This window comes from Eurytemora carolleeae, unplaced genomic scaffold (assembly GCF_000591075.1).
Source record: "Eurytemora carolleeae unplaced genomic scaffold, Eaff_2.0 scaffold666, whole genome shotgun sequence".
NCBI lineage: Eukaryota > Metazoa > Arthropoda > Copepoda > Calanoida > Temoridae > Eurytemora > Eurytemora carolleeae.
In genome coordinates this window covers 134,778-157,455 of record NW_019396603.1, presented here as the reverse complement: position 1 = coordinate 157,455, position 22,678 = coordinate 134,778, and the positions used below count along the sequence as shown (strand labels likewise).

General features: G+C 31.8%; 1 protein-coding gene across 1 annotated transcript; it reads left to right on the top strand.

The window, feature by feature from the left end:
- The first annotated feature begins 5,900 nt into the window (after positions 1-5,900).
- LOC111706165 (uncharacterized) lies at positions 5,901-22,231 on the top strand. The gene is made up of 5 exons (XM_023478957.1): positions 5,901-6,313; positions 11,755-11,827; positions 14,488-14,550; positions 21,686-21,766; positions 22,101-22,231. Exons 1-5 carry the CDS (start codon positions 6,241-6,243, stop codon positions 22,186-22,188), a joined length of 378 nt encoding a protein of 125 aa, XP_023334725.1. The 5' UTR covers positions 5,901-6,240; the 3' UTR covers positions 22,189-22,231.
- Positions 22,232-22,678: the final 447 nt, after the last annotated feature.

The following is a 22,678-nucleotide window of genomic DNA, read 5'->3' as shown; positions in this document are numbered from 1 at the left end:
AGTTCGTGACAAAGATTCAATTCCTTTCATAGAACTTATGCATATATTTAATATTATATAGTTAAGTGTTATTAATGTTATTAATGGTAAAACTAGAATAAGAATTTCAAGTCTTTGGAATGAATTGTTATTGTAAATTGTAAAGTGTAACTGTAAATTCTAATTGTAAAGTGTAAAGTGTAATTGTAAATTGTAATTGTAAAGTGTAATTCTAAAGTAAATAGTAAAGTGTAAAGTGCAAAGTGTAAAGTCTAATTGTAAATTGTAATGTGTAATTGTAAATTTTAATGGGTAATTGTAAATTGTAATGGGTAATTGTAAATTGTAATGGGTAATTGTAAATTGTAATGGGTAATTTTAAATTGTATAATGTGTAATTGTAAATTGTAATGTGTAATTGTAAATCGTAACGTGTAATTGTAAATTATAATGTGTAAATTGTAAACTCACGAAGTACTTGCTAGCGTCTAGTATAGCTTTAGAAAACTTACAGTGGGACCCACAAATCAGTGAAACACATAAATTGTGCAGTGTACACAGCGTACAGACTCAGTTAAAATATTTAGTATAATTTCAAGTTACTGCAACTGATAAAACATATCAGATACACAGAACATTGCTTTTATACATTTTCTTCCTCCGACTAAAGACTTGAATTTTGGGAATGATTTCTTAATTGACCAAGAATAGTTGGGATTACATACATCCATAGGAGTTGAGTTTTGGCCACAAACTCTGATTTTCTAAACACAATATTTTCGCTTCTCAATGTCGTGGACTTTAAATATATCAAACTTTGAATTCTGTTAGATCAAATAATCTAAGCTTGAAATATATTGTATTTTTTGGCCTAAAACTAAAGCTGAGCCTAAATGCAGTAGGAATAAATCAAAGAAACTGCTTTTTATTACAAAGTTGTTAATTTTTAATTTTTCTAATTTTCACAACTAGGGTGCAAGCAGTTTGTCAAAACTACTTTTAGAAAGATTCAGTTTTAAATTTTAACAATCTAAAAACCTTGAAACTAACCTAAATGACTTCGCAATTTAAAATTCAGTAAAACCCCCAACATGGGTTCATTTTACTTTTACCTTCAAGACAAATCCTAGATTTGCAGGGCGTGTAGAATATTTCAGGGTGTTCAGAACATTTCAGGGTGTTTAGAATATTTCAGGGTGTTTAGAATATTTCAGGGTGTTTAGAATATTTCAGGGTGTTTAGAATATTTCAGGGTGTTTAGAATATTTCAGGGTATTTAGAATATTTCAGAGTGTTTAGAATATTTCAGGGTGTTTAGAATATTTCAGGGCGTGTAGAATATTTCAGGGTGTTTAGAATATTTCAGAGTGTTAAGAATATTTCAGAGTATTCAGATTATTTCAGGGTGTTTGGAATATTTCAGGGTATTCAGAATATTTCAGGGTGTTTAGAATATTTCAGGGTGTTTAGAATATTTCAGGGTGTTTAGAATATTTCAGGGTGTTTAGAATATTTCAGAGTGTTAAGAATATTTCAGAGTGTTAAGAATATTTCAGGGTGTTTAGAATATTTCAGGTTGTTTAGAATATTTCAGGATGTTTAGAATATTTCAGGGTGTTCAGATTATTTCAGGGTGTTTAGAATATTTCAGAGTGTTCAGAATATTATAGGGTGTTCAGAATATTTCTGGGTGCTCAGAATATTTCAGGGTGTTCAGAATATTTCAGGGTGTACAGAATATTTCAGGGTGCTTAGAATATTTCAGGGTGTTCAGAATATTTTAGGGTGTTTAGAATATTTCAGAGTGTACGATATATTTCAGGGTGTTCAGAATATTTCAGGGTGTGTAGATTATTTTAAGTAGAATAAAATATCACGGGAAAGGTTCAGATAACATGTTTTTTATCGTAGAATATTTTAAAATCTATTTTTAAATACAAAATAAAGATTTTTCTTACTTCTCTCATCCTTACAAAACTTCTTCTATTTTTTTTCATTCTTCTTTCCTTCGTATTTCTTCTTCCTCCTTTATTTTTGACCTTTTCCTCTTACATATCCTTTTCATTCTTTTATCCTTCTCTTCTTTTTCTTCTGTTTCTCCTCCCTCTATTGTTTCTAATCCATATACTCTTTGCTTCCTCCTCCTTCTTCTCTCTAACCCTGCACCTCCTTCGCCTCCTTTTCCTCCTTTTCCTCCTTCTCCTCCGTTTCATCCATCTTCTCCTCCTTCTCCTTCTTTTCCTCCTTCTCCTCCTTCTCCTCCTTCTCCTCCTCCTCTTCCTTTTCCTCCTTCTCCTCCTTCTCCTCCTTCTCCTTCTTCTCCTCCTTCTCCTCCTTCTCCTCCTTCTCCTCCTTCTCCTCCTTCTCCTCCTTCTCCTCCATCTCCTCCTTCTCCTCCTTCTCCTCTTTCTCCTCCTTCTCCTCCTTCTCCTCCTTCTCCTCCTTTTCCTCCTTTTTCTCCTTCTTCTCCTTTTCATCCTTCTCCTACTCCTTCTCCTCCGTTAGTTCGCAATTTCTTCTCCTGTAACTCCCCTTTCTCTTTCTTTTTATTTCCCCTCTTTATTCCTGGTGTCAGCAAGATCAAATTCCATTGAGTTTAAAACTAAAATTCCTTTTGACCATTTGAATCCTGAAAGGTTAGTTTGAGTAAACTAAAATATGAATATTTTCCGCTGAAAACCAATAAACTGAAACTGAGTTGTAATATCGAAGATTGGGCCAATTTTTGGAATAATGAATCATGAATGTCAAATTTCTATGTAATCCGGTTCCCCCTTTTCCTCAATAAAAGCCCTTAAAGAAAGTGTTGAAATACTTGAAAACTATCTTATCAAGTAATCTTTTCTTATTTACTGTCAATTTATATACAACGTACCTCACAACTCTCTATACTCTACATAAATTGGTCTTGAAATATAATTAATTATATTCTAAAAATATTTTTATCTATATTTCAAGAAATTAAACTTGGTTTTACTAAACAGACGGGTATCTGAAAATAAAAATAGTTATGTAGAGTTATTATGATGGGGATCCTAAGTGGATTAACTTTAACATCAGGATAAAGGAATTGAATCTTTGCAACAAACTCAAATATTATAATCCCTATATCTTTGCAACTTGTTGGTGTAAACCTTTGATCCAACATAATTTTATTTTTCTGCACTGAGAACCAGAAAACAATTTAATTCTCTTCGTATTATTTATTATTTTTATTGTGAAAATGGGTTTTATAATTTCTTACTATATAGTTTCTAAATATAAGACCAAATTGTTTAATTTTCATTATAAAACATGTAGGTATAAGAACTTTTTATTTTAAAATATTGAACAGATGTATAGAAAATATAACTTGGACCATCTATTCACCTTTTGTACATGCATATTGTAAAACATATCTATTATGGATTCCAGGGGGAACTAGAGTTTTTACAAGTTTTGATGGACGGAAAAAGTAAACTTTTTTGAAGTTACATACTTACTCAGATAAAAGGTTTTTTGTGTTATAATGGAAGGGAGGAGTAAGGTTTCCTAGAGTAAACATATAGAGACGAGAGGAATATGTTTATTAACTGAGAATTGGGGGAATTCATCAGGAGAACAGAACTGAAGAACAGGGTTGGAGAGTTGGAATGTAAGGAACAGGGTTGAAATATAAAGAACAGAGTTGGAATACAAAGAACGGGGTAGCAATATAAAAAAACAGGGTTGGAATATAAAGAAGAAGGTTTTAATATAAAGAACAGGGTTGGAATATAAAAAACAGGGTTGGAATATCAGGAACAGGATTGGAAATAAAGAACAGAGTTGAAATATAAAGAACAGGGTTGAAATATAAAGAACAGGGTTGGAATATAAAGAACAGGGTTGAAATATGAAGAACAGGGTTGGAATATAAAGAACAGGGTTGGAATATCAAGAACAGGATTGGAATATAAAGAACAGGGTTGGAATATAAAGAACAGGGTTGGAATAAAAAGAACAGGGTTAGAATATAAAAAACAGAGTTGGAATATAAAGAACAGGGTTGAAATATAAAGAACAGGGTTGGAATATCCAGAACAGGATTGGAATATAAAGAACAGGGTTGAAATATAAAGAACAGGGTTAGAATATAAAGAACAGGGTTGGAATATAAAGAACAGGGTTGAAATAAAAAGAACAGGGTTAGAATATAAAGAACAGGGTTGGAACATAAAGAACAGGATTGAAATATAAAGAACATGGTTGGAAAATAAAGAACAGGTTTTCCGGAGACTGAATATTTATTCAGTTTTACATCAAATCCATTAGAAGCGGATACAGGGAGTATATATTCAAGATAACATCAGTTCTTCAGAAAATATTAGTCATTTTCATTTATATATTTATATATTTATATATTTATATTTAAATATTTAATAGTTATTGATTTCACCAGTATTTGTGGTGGCTTAGGAAATAAATTTCATCTTAGAATTTATTCAGAATTCATGTTATAAATTCAAATTCAAAAGGTTGATATAAAAAAGTGTTTTTTTAACGTATATTCTTAATCCTTTGGATTTTTTTTCCACCTTACATATTTTAATTAAAATTTGATTGACTGAGCAACAAGGAAGAATTTCATCAGGGTAAAGATATTGAGGTAAAAGTTTTATATTGCTATAAAAATACTCGCTCTTCCTCTTTAAAAAAATCCTTATGTAAAGGAATAAAAAAATATGGAGAAAAAAAATTGTGCAAGAATAAATGATGTAATTAAAAAATGAAAAAAATTGAACTGCAAAGATCCAAAATAGAAAGCTTCTGAAGCAATTGTTTTACAAAAAATTTTAGTTTTGAAATTTGGTAAAAAAAACGGTTATATACAGCTTATCTTTCTTTTATCTTTATTTAATCTTTCTTTTATCTTTCTTTTATCTTTCTTTTATCTTTCTTTTATCTTTCTTTTATCTTTCTTTTATCTTTCTTTTATCTTTCTTTTATCTTTCTTTTATCTTTCTTTTATCTTTCTTTTATCTTTCTTTTATCTTTCTTTTATCTTTCTTTTATCTTTCTTTTATCTTTCTTTTATCTTTCTTTTATCTTTCTTTTATCTTTCTTTTATCTTTCTTTTATCTTTCTTTTATCTTTCTTTTATCTTTCTTTNCACTCTACACTCTACACTCTACACTCTACACTCTACACTCTACACTCTACACTCTACACTCTACACTCTACACTCTACACTCTACACAATACACACTATACTCTACATATATATATTTATTTTAGTGTTATCAATTTGATATATCCTATCTTTAATCTATTGTATGGTGATGTATACGAAATAAATCTAAATAAAGCTCTTCGCTCATATGTATATGAACCAAATTGGCTGAATCGTTTTGAGGGAACTTATAGGTACAAGGGTGTCATTAGGTAACATCCAATAAAATCACTGTAAAAAAGTCCTAATTTCTGTCACTAAATAATTCCTGAGAAAAAAAGTAATGGAAATGTGTTCTGCAAATTATTTTGAATGAAATAAAATCATGGTTTCATCCATGAACGTCACAGGGAAAAAGTTAAAGACAATTAGTAAAGCCCACTGAAAGGGGTGAATATTTTTAATAAATAAACTCAAATCAACTTCATTATTTAGAAACTTGTTGATGCTGCACTTCTTATTTATTTATCTGACTTTTTTCCAGGGATTTTTTTAATTAGAATTTATTTTCTTTCTCATGACTTGCTTAGATGGATTCGTGAAATATACACAAATTCGAAAATGGTTTTATAATCTGTGCTGCAATTGTTGTCATTTCTATTTCTAACGTCCTATCTGTGCATTCTATGAATATCTCCTATTTGATAGATCAATCAATATTTCTTAATTAAAGCGTTTGATTCCAAAGTTTTTTCTTCATTTTTTCGTTATTACTTTTAGTGTGAAAGTTTCAGATATAAATGCTGAAGAAGAAGTATCTAGTCTTAAAAAGATTACACTCTCCTTAGCTTGAATCCTTGCTCTAGGCAAGACTAGTTAGCCTAAGGAATTCAACCAACTAACTTTACTCCGTACTTGGAATCTAACCCTGTTAGTTCTTAGAATAGTTTTACATTCCTCCCTTGACATGTCTTGGAGAGAGTTCAATACTGAAGAAAAAACTACAAGAGAAGAATATAAGAATAATACTAGTGAGTGATATGTATCTGTAATATAATTGTGACAGTGTAAAGATCCTGTAGTGTTCTAATCCTAGTATGGACATGAGTGAACTAGCCTGATATCCTGGGATGAGTGGAATGAGAATATTTCTGATTCTGCTACTGCTGGTTAGCGGAGCTCCGGCCAACTCAATTATTCAAGGTAGAATTATAGACTGGTATATAAACTAGTACACTAGTAGATAAACTAGTAGACTTGTAGATAAACTAGTAGACTGGTAGATAAACTAGTAGACTGGTAGATAAACTAGTAGACTGGTAGATAAACTAGTAGACTGGTAAATAAACTAGTATACTGGTAGATAAACTAGTAGACTAGGTGATAAACTAATAGACTGGTAGATAAAATAGTAGACTGATGGATAAACTAGTAGACTAGTAGATAAACTAGTAGACTGGTAGATAAATAGACTGGTAGATAAACTAGTAGTCTGGTAGATAAACTAATAGACTAGTAGATAAACTAGTAGACTAGTAGATAAACTAGTAGACTGGTAGATAAACTAGTAGACTTGTAGATAAACTAATAGACTGGTAGATAAACTAGTAGACTGATAGATAAACTAGTAGACTGGTAGATAAACTTGAGTTGAGATAAGTCAGGGCCTTCATATAGAGTGACATGTCTGATTTACAACGATACCCTTACAAGCTTTGTCTGATCAACATTGAAATAGATATCCATGTTTATAACTTTGTAAACTGGTTATTTTCAATTGTGGTTTCTCTCCAAAAGAGACTTGGATTTTCCGAACTAGAAAATGACATTATCTACAATATTGATTAGATAAAGGTTTGCAGGACACCGTTGTGAATCGACATGCATGATCTCTAAACGGATGGTCAGAACAGACAGGTAGACTTGTAGATTTAAGCAATAAGCAAAAAAATGACATAAGAATAATATGATCAACTTTATCTCATATGCAAAATATTAAGAATTGTTTAAGTTAAAAAAAAATTTATTTAGAAAGCACAACTTCATATCATGTCCTGTATTTGCTGGTTATTGCTTTCTGCCTGGTAGTGTTTGGGCAAATGATGCGAGGAGAATAATAATTTTATTGGAGAAAGATCTAGGTTTAGTTCTGTTTGCTCCTGGTGCTCCCGTCAATAGGAATCCACTCATGGTTTAGATGAAACACGGAGAAGAGTTACATTTTGAGGGTTTCTCTTATCATCTTGAGCAATGTTATGTCCAATATCTGTTTTAATAAGTCAGTATACCAGGTTAATATTTCTGCATGCAAAGGAAAAGTATTAAAAAAAACATAAATTCTTCTATTTTGTTAAATTGTTCTCACAGAATTTTCCGATGTTAAGGTTTTGTGATAGAAACAGTAATGATTATTCGCTGAAGGAAAATGTTCAGATCAATCCAGAGAAAGTTCGATTTAATTTTCCTTTGAACATCTTATTTGATTATTTAAGAACACGGACTTCTCAATGATTTATATATTTTATTTATTTAGATCATTTGAAACAAACAACCCTTTTCCTACAGATCAAAAGTACTGCTCCAAGTTTTTCAAGACTTTTAAAGATAATCTTGTCCTGGTCCATTGTTTAAACTTTGATAAAATTTTATCAACCCACAGTTTACTCTTTAACAGAAGTGTACCGGCCCATCAATAGAATTGTGCTGGCCCACCCTTTAACCATTAATAGAATTGTACCGGCCCACCACTTAACCATTAATAGAATTGTACCGGCCCACACTTTAACCATAAATAGAATTGTACCGTCCCACGGTTTAACCATTAATATAATTGTACCTGCCCACCATTTAACTATTAATAGAATTGTACCGGCCCACCATTTAACCATTAAGAGAATTGTACTGGCCCACACTTTAACCATTAATAGAATTGTACCGGCCCACACTTTAACCATTAATAGAATTGTACCGGCCCACGGTTTAACCATTAATATAATTGTACCTGCCCACCATTTCACTATTAATAGAATTGTATCTGCCCATTGTTTAACCATTAAGAGAATTGTACTGGCCTACATTTTTACCATTAATAGAATTGTACCGGCCCACCGTTTATTAACCATTAACAGAATTGTACCGGCCACCGTTTAACCATTGACAGAATAGTACTGACCCACCCTTTAACCATTAATAGAATTGTACCAGCCAACCGTTTAACTATTAATAGAATTGTACCGGCCCACTCTTTAACCATTAACAGAATTGTACTGTCCCACCGTTTTATTATTAATAGAATTGTACTGGTCAACTGTTTAACCTTTAAAAGAATTGAAACGACCCAGCATTTAGCCTTCAATAGAATCGTACCGGTCCACTTTTAAACCTTTAAAATAATTTTATCGGCCCATTGTTTTACCTTTTAATATAATTGTACCGGCCCACCATTTAACTATTGATATAATTGTACCGGCCCACCATTTAACTCTTGATATAATTGTACCGGCCCAAAGTTTTTCAACAAACTCTGATTTTATAACCCTTATATCTTTGTAACCATATGTTGAAGACCTTTGATAGTTTAAACTTTACGTATTCTGTTAGATCCAATAGCCCATGCTTTAAAAACCTACGTTTTGCACCATAACGTTGCAAAGATATAGGAATGATAAAAATTAAGTTTGTTGCAAAAACTTAGTTTCTTTTTACTGAATTTATGTTTGTTGGTGACTTATTGTTTTATTTATTCATTATTAGTAGATAAATTATCTTTTATAGAACAATCTAGAAGTTGGAAACTAAAAATGATAATTTGAACAATTCTTTTAATTTTATTTCTTAGCAATTTGATGATGTATTTAATCTAACAGAATTCAAAGTTGCAAATATCTGAGGTCTACAACATTGGGTTGAAAAGATAAAAGGATCAGAAAATCAGTGCTTGGGGTGTTCTTGATCATACAAAGCTGGTTTGAAAGGTTTGTGAATTGAACATGACACTATTGAAATGGAGGTTCTTTCGAAATTACGTATACAGTCCCTTTCAGGTATTTATTACTTGTCAAAGTTTTGTCTGTCATGATAAAACCTAATAAACCTGGCTTCGTTTTTGTTCTTTGGCTTTAACTAAAATAGTATGATTTCACAAAAGTTTTGTCTGTCATGATAAAACCTAATAAACCTGTAGCCGAATTTAAAGAATTTGAGCGGCGGTTTAAATTTAAGCCGCGGTTTGGATATGGTTGGTTTCACTTAAAATTGTATCAAATGTTTCAAGATTTAAGCCGGCGCTTAATTTTAACCGGGTTTTGGCGGATTTAAACCGCGGCTCAAATTCTTTAAATTCCATCTCTGGCTTTTTTTTTGTTCTTTAGCTTTAACTAAAATAGTATGATTTCACAAAAGTTGTTTGTGGACTTCTACAATTTATAGATTGTATTTTTTATTGTCTTTATTTCAATGTGGGTTAAGCATAAGCATGTTACCTGAACAATTGTAACTTTAGACTCAGTGTTATTCAAACAAAATGGTATCTTAATAAAATTTGATTCTAAACGTTATGAATAACTGGGCATTCGTAAAATTAGGCATATTGTTATCCAGGCATTATGAAATGTTAAGATAGTGTTAACCCTAAAAAGACTAGGGGGTCTGCATCTATGTATAGCCCCCCCCCAAAAAAAAGGCTTTGGAGTGAAGGTATGGAGGTGGAATACATGATCATGACCTAATTTTCCAAAACCAGCTCATTTAAGAAAAACTAGACCTCCCACTAAGTTGTCGGAAAAAATTGGAAAAAGTATGTCGGAAAAATTAAAAAAGAGTCTTGCTAGGTATGTAGGTTTAGTGGTCCAGAGGAGCAAAGGGGAAAGAGGGATCTAGGTTGTAGGTTTAGTGGTATTTTGGAGTAAAGAGGGTTGGGGAGGGGTCTAGATTTGTAGGTTTAGTGATGTGTTAGGTGAGTGAAGGAAAGGGGGCTAGGCTTTTAGGTTTAGTGTTGTAAGGGAGTAAAGGGGTGGAGGGTTAGGTTGGTAAACCTAACGCTCCACCCTTTTACTCCCCATACACCACTAAACCTAAAAACCCCTCCACTACCCCCTTTACTTCCCTACACCAATAAACCTGCAAACCCTTCCCTTTACTCCCCTACATATAGTATAGAGGAGGGGGGTAGGTTTGTAGGTTTAGCGGTGTAGGGGGATAAAAAAGGGGGGGGGAAAGGTTTGTAGGTTTAGTTGTGAAGGGGAGTAAAGGGGTGTGGGGTTAGGTTTAGGTTTAGTTGTCCAGAGGAACAAATGGGGAATGGGTCTAGGTTTGTAGGTTAGTGGTGTTATAGGGGAGTATAGGGGAGGGGTTTGTAGGTTTAGTGGAATAGGGGAGTATAGGGGAGGGGTTTGTAGGTTTAGTGGTGTAGGGGAGTAAAGGGGAGTATAGGGGAGGGGTTTATAGGTTTAGTGGTGTAGGGGAGTGCTTCAATAAATCCCTAAGGTTTATCTCCAAACTAACTTTCCCTCTTTCTTAGAGAAAATATAAATTTTTAACCAGGGAAGGAAAAGAAAAGAAATACTTAGTCATTGTTTTCATTCCAAGATTCATCATAGAAATATTATTTATTTACATAACAATATTTGCAAATATTAGTATTTTATATTAAACATGAAATCTATCCAGGATTTTAGAACCAAAAATTAAACTCTATGAGAGAAGATTGGGTTGGAAAATAAAGACTCGCCTATAAATAAATCAAGACATCTTTCTAAAACTTTGACGGTTATTGTGAAGGCTTTTACCATTTGTTTGATCATCCATGGCCCTTCCGCCCTTTTTTAAAATGTAGAAAATTTTAAAAAATATTTGTTTAATTTGCTAAATATTTGTATCAACTTATCAATCATTAGAAATTTGAACCCTAGAGGGATACCGTGATAATAGAAAATATATAGGTGTGCGCTGAGGACTGATCCACCTGGAAAATGGTTTAGATTTATATTGATTACAACGATACAGAGATGCACGTTTTAACGAGATTTTTTTACCAACGATGGATACTTTTAAATCTATGAAGAACAAGAGATTAAAGAACAAGTTAATTTAACCAATTTTAAAACTGTCAAATGAGTTGTAAAACCATTGAAACCCAAATTCAATAAAAAACTTTCTAATTTAACTCACTTAAAAGTTTGAAGTATGGAAGTATTCAATGAAAACTGTGTTGTTAAACAAAATAACTGCTTTTTTTATAAATACTAGGTTTGTAGGCACCCCTTTTATAGTATTAATTTGATCTTTTAATTGTTAATCTCAAGCCACAATTGTACTCGAAATCACTGGGGTCATGTGAGCTGTTACAAATACTTTCAGCCTTTTCGTTTCAGCCGGTTATTGGAGTATCAGGAGAAACTAGATTTTCCGATTTATTGCATGTAAACCCAATTTAATATTCTATAAATCCATCCATATCTAAATAATTATTTTCATTATTTAGATATTGAAAAGTGTTAAAAGTGTCACACTCTTTCATAAATTATACATAATTTAATATGTAGGTATTAAACACAGCAAAGAAAGGCACTCATTGACATGCAATGATATACTCAGAATAAATATTTTCATAATAAAATATTCAATCCTAGTATTTTTATTTTCAGGGTTGAATGTGAGCACAATAGAGGTGATGGAAGGAGGAAGAGTAGATCTCCCCTGTAATATTTCTCCTTTAAGGTAATATTTCCCTTTGAGGTAATATTTCTCCTTAGAGAAGGTAATATTTCTCCCAATAGGTAATATTTCTCCCTTGAGGTAATATTTCTCCCTTGGGGTAATATTTCTCCCTTGAGGTAATATTTCTCCTTTGAGGCAATATTTCTCCCCTATAATATTTCTCCCTTGAGGTAATATTTGACCCCTGTAATATTTCTCCCTTGAGGTATTATTTCTCCCTTGAGGAAATATTTCTCCATCGAGGTAATATTTCTCCCTTGAGGTAATATTTCTCCTTTGAGGTAATATTTCGCCCCCATAATATTTCTCCCTTGAGGTAATATTTCTCCTTTGAGGTAATATTTCTCCTTAGAGAAGGTAATATTTCTCCCAATAGGTAATATTTCTCCCAATAGGTAATATTTCTCCCTATAGAAGGCAATATTTCTCCCTTGAGGTAAAATTTCTCCCTTGAGGTAATATTTCTCCTTTGAGGCAATATTTATCCCATATAATATTTCTCCCTTGAGGTAATATTTGACCCCTGTAATATTTCTCCCTTGAGGTATTATTTTTCCCTTGAGGAAATATTTCTGCATTGAGGTAATATTTCTCCCTTGAGGAAATATTTCTCCATTGAGGTAATATTTCTCCCATGAGGAAATATTTCTCCCTTGAGGTAATATTTCTTCTTTGAGGTAATATTTCGTCCCTATAATATTTCTCCCTTGAGGTATTATTTGACCCCTGTAATATTTCTCCCTTGAGGAAATATTTCTCCATTGAGGTAATATTTCTCCCTTGAGGAAATATTTCTCCATTGAGGTAATATTTCTCCCTTGAGTAATATTTCTCCCTTGAGGTAATATTTCTCCCTTGAGGTAATATTTCTCCCTTGAGGTAATATTTCTCCTTTGAGGTAATATTTCTCCCTTGAGGTAATATTTCTCCCTTGAGGTAATATTTGACCCCAGTTAAATTTCTCCCTTGAGGTAATATTTCTCACTTGAGGTAATATTTCTCCCTTGAGGAAATATTTATCCCTTGACATCTTTCCTCTAAATCAAAATTCTCTCCTAATTTAAACCTATATTTTAAATCTCTCATTTAAAATTTCTTCCCTAAGCTGCGTATTAAATCTCCTCATTAATATTTCTCCCCTGAGATAAACCTACATACTAAATCTTCACTTAACTATTTCTCCCCTAAGCTAAACCTGCATATTAAATCTTCACTTTACTATTTCTCCCCTAAGCTAAACCTGCATATTAAATCTTCACTTTACTATTTCTCCCTTAAGCTAAACCTGCATATTAAATGTTCACTTTACTATTTCTCCCTTAAGCTAAACCTGCATATTAAATCTTCACTTTACTATTTCTCCCCTAAGCTAAACCTACATATTAAATCTTCACTTTACTATTTCTCCCCTAAGCTAAACCTACATATTAAATCTTCACTTAACTATTTCTCCCCTTAGCTGAACCTGCATATTAAATCTCCCATTTAATATTTCTCCCCTAAGCTAAACCTACATATTAAATCTTCACTTAATATTTCTCCCCTAAGCTAAACCTGCATATTAAATCTACACTTTAATATTTCTCCCCTAAGCTAAACCTCTATTACATCTCCCCTGTTATATTTCTCCCCTAAGTTAAACCTATATATTACACCAGCTCTGTGTTGTGTTTAACAGTTTAGAATATTTTCAATAAAAGGTTTGGTTGGTTGTAAAGCTGGTAAGTTTGCTGGTTTGTTTGTTTGCGGTTGTTCACTTATGTGTTTGATGTTTGTTTTCCTCACTAACTCTAGCATCCAGGAGAAATAGTTTAGAATTTTAAATTTTAATACAAAATATTACATATTATATTTTACATAATATTTCTTGAATATAATTGAAATCTCTACACAGTTAAGAAATTGTGCCTTAACCATCAAGAAAGAGCCGCCTTTGAAGTGTCGTCACACCTTGGAAATTGATTTGATCGTACAAAACCACTTTATTGTAATAATCAACAATTTCAAATCATTGGAAACAAGGTTTTAGCTTAATTAATAAGTATTGTTTAGAAATGAAATAAATCAGCTGTCGGCGCGGCGACCTATTTTCGGACTCACTGTCACTGATTGGTCGTCATTAAGCTATAATGTTTGCTTTTAGCCATGGAATAAAGAATAACAAAGTTTTTATTGTCAAGGTTCTAAAGACAGAAAACATTAGACTGATATATGATTGGTATGGCGGCCGTATAGACACAGAAATTCAGATCTTTTGGCTAAAAAGTTTAGATTTGCATGTAGAAATGCACTCGAGACTTTTCTCATTTTCGAGATCTTTTTATCTTCTTGGAATATATATATATATATATATATATATGAATTCATCCAGGATGCTTTCATACAATTTAATCCAATCTTATTCAAGGAGTCAGGAGGGGACGTTTTTTTATGAAAATAGGCCACTGGGGGGAAGAAGAAGGAAAGGAAATGAGAACAATTTATGAGTTTTTCAATATTTTGAAAAATACGATGTGATTGAAAAATAAAATAAAACCATAATAGTATCGTAATGTAAAACAACCGTTTTGAATTTTAATCTAAATTTCTCGCGGCAGTTAATATGAGGGCATTTTCAATTTTTAAAAATTTCACTTTTCCTAAATTTTTCTATTTTTCAGAAGTTCTGACAAAGTGAGTCTAATCCTGTGGTTTAAAGAAGATGAAGGGAAACCTATTTACAGGTGAACAGCACTTGGATTCATCTTTATATTGTTTTAAAAACTCTGCATCTTGCCACGCTACATTTCTTTCATGAAACGGGCTGGGTCGACTCTATACACTGGTCAGAATATCGTACTGTACACACCTATTAAATCAATAGCCTATCCGTCTTTTCAATTTTTTGTACAAGTAAAACATATTTGGAAGCAATTTAAAGTTTAAACCTGAAACAAATGGTATTTCATACCTAAGCTCTTTTATCTGAACATTCCAAATTGCAGACTTGAGAAATTTTAATTAAATCTTAAACCCTGAGACTCGAAAGGCTTCGAAATATCAAACTTGGTAGAAAATATAACAAAAGCTAAGATAATCCATTTTCCTTAAAATTATTCAGGAACCAGAAATAATTAGATTCTTAAATTTTCCTGAATAAACCAATTTTTGACCATGGCACTTTTTTTGTTCTCAGTATTTGATGATTATCTACAAAATAAGAAAATTAGGTTGTTTAATGTTTACAAAAAAATACTACAAATATGCATATAGTCATTTCAAGTTTTAATAATGCAATACTGGGTGGACTCTTCTTAATAAAAAACAGCCATTGTAAAAAATGAAACAATAAACAAAATTATTTACATTTTTGTCCTTCAGACAGCTAGATAAAAGAAAACAGATTGTGTTGAATAAATAAGAAAACCAGAAAACTTGGTAATTGTAAATATTCGTAAAAATAAAAGAATGAATATTAGATGGATATAAATTGTAGACTTGAAAGTTTAAATGACCAAAGTCCAAAATACATTAGTTCAGAAGTTCGGCACATTTCTGCAAGATAAAGCAGGGTTATTCCGAATAAAAACATTCTTGGTTTATGAATTATTTTACGAGAGAAGAAATGAGTTCTCGCCCCACACTTTGATTTTTAATCCCTTTATCTTTGCAACCTGATACGCCGTACAACATTTATTATTTAAAATTTACATTTAGTACATTACTCTGTTACATTGAATAGTCTAAGTTTAAAATATCAAAGGTTTCAGCTACTAGGCTTCAAAGTTATATGCATTAAAAAATTTGGAGTTTGTGAAAATAAAATTTCAAAAAACTTAAATTTTTCACATTTTCGAGAGTTTTCCCCCCTTCAGAAAATTTCCAGTTGCGCCTGAACAGTGGTAAATCCGCTTCTGTTATTGCAGTTTTTTACGATGTAATATTTTGCCATTACTTCATATATAAGGTTTATGCTTAGGGAAATAAACGTTGAAACTGAACTGCTAAAAGTTAGAATAGAAAGTTCTAGATATAAATCAATAAATCAATTTTTAGAATCATCGACAAGTTTACGGTGAATACTAAACCAGGAACGATTATTAATTATTCTTTTTTTTTGTTAAAAACAATGGAAGGAATGTAAACTATTGTACTGCAGTTTCTTGAAGGAATGTAAACTATTGTACTGCAGTTTCTAGAAGGAATGTAAACTATTGTACGAAGGAATGTAAACTATTGTACTGAAGTTTATAGAAGGAATGTAAACTATTGTACTGCAGTTTCTGGAAGGAATGTAAACTATTGTACTGCAGTCTCTGGAAGGAATGTAAACTATTGTACTGCAGTTTCTAGAAGGAATGTAAACTATTGTACCGCAGTTTCTGAAAGTAATGTAAACTATTGTACTGCAGTTTCTGGAAGAAATGTAAACTATTGTACTGCAGTTTCTGCAAGGAATGTAAACTATTGTACTTCAGTTTCTGGAAGGAATGTAAACTATTGTACTGAAATTTCTGCAAGGAATGTTAACTATTGTACTGCATATTCTTGCAGGAATGTAAACTATTGTACTGCAGTTTCTGAAAGGAATGTAAACTATTGTACTGCAGTTTCTGGAAGGAATGTAAACTAGTGTACTGCAGTTTCTGGAAGGAATGTAAATTATTGTACTGCAGTTTCTGCAAGGAATGCAAACTATCGTACTGCAGTTTCTGCAAGGAATGTAAACTATTGTACTGCAGTTTCTGCAAGGAATGTAAACTATTGTACTGCAGTTTCTGCAAGGAATGCAAACTATTGTACTGCAGTTTCTGCAAGGAATGCAAACTATTGTACTGCAGCTTTTGCAAGGAATGCAAACTATTGTAATTGCATTTTCTGGAAGTAATGTAAACTATTATGAAAAATTTGAATAATCTTTTTCATGGTTATTTACATTTGTGTTTTTACCCAGTTTTGTTTTCATGTTTAGGTTTACCCGCTTGATTCTGCTTTTATGTTTTGGATAACTGTAGACAAAGTGAAATATCAGAAATAGATTGATTTTATTTGAAAATTTGAAATTCATCTATTTATTCTATACTAGGGGTAGTATACTATTCATTCTAGGGTTAGTATAGTGGTAATTTAAATGTGAATGTTAATTATTCATTTAAAACCTAATAGGTAATCTAATCTCTAACGACTTTTACATTATATTTTAGTACAGAGTTTTTGTATATTGTGCATATTATCTTTACATATCCATAATTACTTATTACTCTACATAAACATAAAACATATTCATATCAATACTTATCAATAACAAATCATAACATCTCAGTATATTTGCATAAATATAGAAGAAGAAATCATGTTTTTTTCTTTTGCTTTTTATTTATTTCATGGAGAAAGGGCAATTTCATTTTGACTTAAAAATAGTTCATGTTGACTTAAATACAGTTCATGTTGACTTAAATACAGTTTATGTTGACTTAAATACAGTTCATGTTGACTTAAATACAGTTCATGTTGACTTAAATACAGTTCATGTTGACTTAAATACAGTTCAGGTTGACTTAAATACAGTTCATGTTGACTTAAATACAGTTCAGGTTGACTTAAATACAGTTCATGTTGACTTAAATTCAGTTTATGTTGAAATACAGTTCATGTTGACTTAAATACAGTTCATCATGTTGACTTAAATCCAGTTCATGTTGACTTAAATCCAGTTCATGTTGACTTAAATACAGTTCATGTCGACTTAAATATAGTTCATGTTGAAGCCAGGGGTGTATATCCCCCATATACACCCCTGCATACAAATGGAAAAGAAATAAACGGAACTACAAGAAACATTGAAGGCCCGGTCTATACTCTGCCGACTACAAGGAAAAGATTGCTGTAGACGAGGCCGTACTCTGAAGCACTGTGTCTGAGATGAACTTACAAGAATCAAGAATTCTTTTGTCGAAAATATCCACTCCATAGCCTAACCTTTCTTATCCCATTTATCATTACTAATGTGGAATTCTGACAATGGATATCCTCAGAATTTTCTAACTCCGCTTAGTGCACTGACTTTTATTTTTTCAACCCGTAAAAGTATTCAGGACATTGGTTTGAGGCTAACCCTCAACAGTAGTTGAGTCAGACATTCCTTGATCAAAAAACAATACCGAAAACTGGAAATTCATCTGTTATTTACTCACAAACAGTAACTTTCTATTAACTTTATTTGATATTTCTGGCGCCAAGATATCAAATTAAAGAAAAGTATGAACAAGAAAATTGCTAAAATTGCTGGGAAATATGCGGAATATCAGGGAAAAAGAAAGCAGAAATATGTGTCATAATGCAAATCTCTATAAGGGATTAGAATGCGTAAATCTTCAAAAGAGGAGCAGAAAACAGATGTATGATCAGCTAAAAAGAAGTTACAACAGTCGGAGAAAAAACATTCACTGCTCTTTTTTAAAGTTTGTTAAAAAAATTTAATTTAAAAATAAATTGTTAATAAAAAGCTCTTCAAATTGTGTCCAACCTTGACCTTTAAAAAGAAATGCAATTTTAGAATATGCATAACATTTGGAAATTGAAAAAAAATGTTTAGTTTTTTTCTCTTCCAAGTGCAAGTGCTGCATCAAATAAAATCAATGATTTAGGCGCTAAAACTGTTTTTAAAACTATGAATTTTCAAAATATTCAGTATCAGTTGGGTTTTATCTTTTAGCCCATTTTCTGGGATTTCCAAATGATATAAAACATTATTCTAAGTCAAAACTTCGGATTTTAAAAAAGTTCAAAAATGTCCAAAAAATCACGTTTTTATCCGGCTGCACGGGAAAAAATGGTCAAAAAGAATATTTTGTATTTTTCTTAGTTTCATATATATTATATATTATATATCGATTCAAAAGAAAAATTGTACCTCTGAACAATTTTTACAGGGGTGGGGGGGGGTGGGGGGTGTAAGCTTCACGATTGCGACCCTTTCATCGCAAAACACAAAGCAAAGATTAAATCAGAATTTATGGTGTCCGAAGCCTCTCTTTCAAACCACACTTTTATTTAATATTTTGAACTCATTTCTTTATTAAACAGTTTGTATCGCATTTAAAAGCAAAGCTATTTTAATCTTTAGGAAAATAATGCTGGGTATCCTGACTAAACATTAGATTAGATTATTTCTTTCATTAGTAAAGATGGTCTGAACTGGGTTTCTGCGAGGGAGGAACTAATTTATTGATTCAAATAGGTTAAACTATTTTTATGGGTTTTGTTTTTTCAAAAGTTTAAGTTGTATTTATTGATAATATAAATTCAAAGTTTAAAAAGTTTAAATATTGCATTGAATTGAGTGAACTAGATATAAATGCAACCAATAAACGTCAAAACGTCTGAACTGATCGGGCCCATTTTTTGTGATAACTTACATGATCCCAAGGAAAAAGATGGTTAAAGTAAATATTTTTGTTTCGAAAATGCATAAATTTAATAGGAGAAATCCGAGAAAAATCATTTACTTGAAAAGCAACGTTTAGCAGCTAAAACGCCCTAAAAGCCTAGTTCATTTATATATGTCATATACCCTTTTATCTATTTATCATATGAAACTGGAGGATAAAATTTAATTTACTCTGGGTACTAACTAAGGTATTTATTTTTTTAAATCCGAGAAATTTTTTGTGTTTTTTGTTTTGTTTTACAATGTACACAAAAAACACATGTGAGAATCGAAATAGAAAATGGAGCCTAGTATTTATAACTTTTTTTGTCTGTCTGTCTGTTTGTATCCAATAAACGTCAAAACAGCTGAACGGATGGGGCCCAAATTTTGTGTGATACCTCACTGTCTCACATGACCCCATGGGAAGGTTTATGGATACTCAAACTTTAAAAAATATGTGTTAATTTTTTTGTTGTAAAATTTTGAAAATGCGCCATAAAATATTACTAAATCCACGAACTTTTTTTTGTAATTGTTTTTTTGTACAAAGCTATAGAGCCACAATAAAAAGTTGAAATTGAAGATGGGCGTGAAGTGCCTTAAAAGCCTAGTTTAATAGATATGATAATTGCATGACGAGTGAAAACATTTAAATATTGTTTTAGATTCTTAACAGTTAATTAATGAGAAAGTTTGAATGAAATCATGATTTTACGGCACCTACGTTTTCCGTATTCCGTCTTTCAATATTAAAATAATAAAAGATATCTGCACCCTGGACTAAATTCCGTGTAAAATTCAACAACCTATAAACTTACAGAGTCGTTCATTTCTACCTTTTTATTAAAAACGCATCCATCGACAAAAAAAGAATAAAAGAGGGAAAAAAACTTATGTTTAATTTATCAAATTAGGATTGAAAGTGATGTCTTGCTGGAAAAAAAGACCGCAACATTAAATCAGTTTGATCTATTTATATTAAAATAAAGTTTGAGTAAATATTTTATAAATAAAAAAGCGATTATGGATTAAAAATGAATTGAGTCTTTGCCACAAACTCTGATTTTCTAATCACATATATCTTTGGAGTTAAATGTTGTAAACCTTAGATATTTCAAACTATGAGTTTGTAAATCAAATGATCTGAGTTTGAAATATCAAAGGTTGACAACATCGGGTTCTAAAGATATTGGGGTTTAAATATTTGATTTTGTTCCAAAGACTCAATTCCTTTGTATGTCTCTGAGGCAACAAACATTGTTTGCAACATGTTTCTAGTGTGATAAAATTTACAAATGAACATCGCGTGGAATAAAGACGATTTAAAAGTTGTCCATTTAAACTCTGTTTATTGGGACACCCAGTGTAGTCCTTTTTAAGTACCGTGTACGTTGGTTGCATTTGAAATTATATTATACTTTAAGAAATTTTGCAAAAGACTTTCTTTCATGTTTCTCAATTAGATGGAAATCCCTGAACCCACTTACAACGTTTATTAAGCATTTAATCAAAGAGGGAGAGCGCCAAGTGTCGGTACGGGGTCTATTTTTACTCAGTTATATTATACAAAAGACCCCCCTTCATTTTCATTTTCTCTCTGATCTTAATCATGATGGGATAAATGAGAAACAAATTATTTAAACTTATTCAGAAATAAAAATAAAATCATTTGTATTTAATACCCCTTGGTAAATATAGCGTACCCTCCCTTTAATACTATTTATACAGTTCTACTGCGCCATTACTGTGTAATTATTAATTAGCTCTGATGTTGAGATTCTGAATATATATTTATTTTATGGACTTTACGTATTATATGTTTATTTATATGTACTGTAAGTAAAATATAAATAAATTGTAAACAGCAGTCTTAGTTAATAGGTTTTACAAACAACGGTATTAGTTAATAGGTTTTACAAACAGCAGTATTAGTTAATAGGTGTTACAAACAGCAGTATTAGTTAATAGGTTTTAACAAACAGCAGTATTAGTTAATAGGTTTTACAAACGAGGACTTTTAGATCAAATGTTTACCTCCACTAAAATATTGTAAATATTTTACAGTAGAATGTCCATTTTTGTAAATACATAAATGCATAGTTTTTGGAGGAATAAATTGCTATTTAAATTCAGAACAAATTGATTATTTATGTTTATTAAATTTGCTTAATTAAATAAATTGTTTGATAGAAGGAGATTAAGATATATATACCCCCAATATTTTGAGGTCTAAGACACTGCACACTACTGAGAGAAAAACTGTTCAGTGCTTGTCTTGTGCATTTTCAGTTTTTGTTTTCCGCATGCAACTTGGCGGGAAAAAATTAACTGAAAGTTTACTAAAAGAAAATAAATGAAATTAGATTTGAAACTTGAAATAAAATATGCCAAAACCTCCAGTTTTGGAAAGTCAGTGTAAAAGTTGTAATCATGGTTTCATATTTCAGTGTTGAGGTTCCCCCAGGTTCAGATCTAGGTTCTCTACCCCCTCAATCCTACTGGTCCAGCTCAGATCATTTCTCATCAAGGATTGTTTGCATTTCTTTCTTTTCACACATTTTCGGTAAAATAAATGTTTCAAGTTGAGTAGAACGGAATAGAATAGTTATCTTCTGTTTTCAGAAGAAAGTCTGTCTAGAAACTAAGAATATTCTTTTTATTCTTCATCTAAAGTATATTTTCTCTTAAATATAATATCCTGAGAATAATTTGATGTTTATCCATTTCTTCGCAATACTTTCCATCCGGAGTTTTCTTCTTAGCATCCTGGTGAAGTAATGGGATTGGTTCAGACTGTTCCACAACTTTTACTTGGAGAAAATATTTTTATAAAGTTTTGAAGAATGCTAATCCTTGGTTTAGAGCTAGGTTTAGAGGAGATGAGCTTTCTCTGACAGGACTCAAGTCAGTAGAGTCAGGAACCTACAGGTTAGTATCCGGTAGCAGCTAAATACAGGGATACAGTGCAGATGCAGGGATACAGGGATACAGGGATAAAGGGATACAGAGATACAGGGATACAGAAATACAGTTATACAGGGATACTGGGATATAGGGATACAGGGATACAGGGATACAGGGGTACTAAGATACAGGGATACTGGGATACAGGGATCCTGGAATACAGGGATACAGGGAAACAGTGATACAAGGATACAGGGATACAAGGATACGGGGATACAGGGATACAGGGATACAGGGATTCAGGGATGCTGGTACAGAGTACAGAGTACAGGGTACAGAGTACAGGGTACAGGGTACAGGGTACAGAGTACAGGGTACAGGGTACAGGGTACAGGGTACAGGGTACAGGGTACAGGGTACAGGGTACAGGGTATAGGTTCGGGCACGTATGACAGATTGCTTTCCTGCGAAGATCCACTAATTTTCACACTTTTCTACTAACTCTAAAAAATGTAAACGTGGAACAAAATTAAGTT

What these genes read in the sequence shown, in the direction of transcription:
- LOC111706165 (XM_023478957.1), top strand. Translation starts at nt 6,241, where the DNA reads ATGAGTGGAATGAGAATATTTCTGATTCTGCTACTGCTGGTTAGCGGA. An exon ending in TGTAATATTTCTCCTTTAAG is followed by an intron (nt 11,828 to 14,487) that starts GTAATATTTCCC and finishes TCTATTTTTCAG; the next exon opens with AAGTTCTGACAAAGTGAGTC. An exon ending in GAAGGGAAACCTATTTACAG is followed by an intron (nt 14,551 to 21,685) that starts GTGAACAGCACT and finishes TTCATATTTCAG; the next exon opens with TGTTGAGGTTCCCCCAGGTT.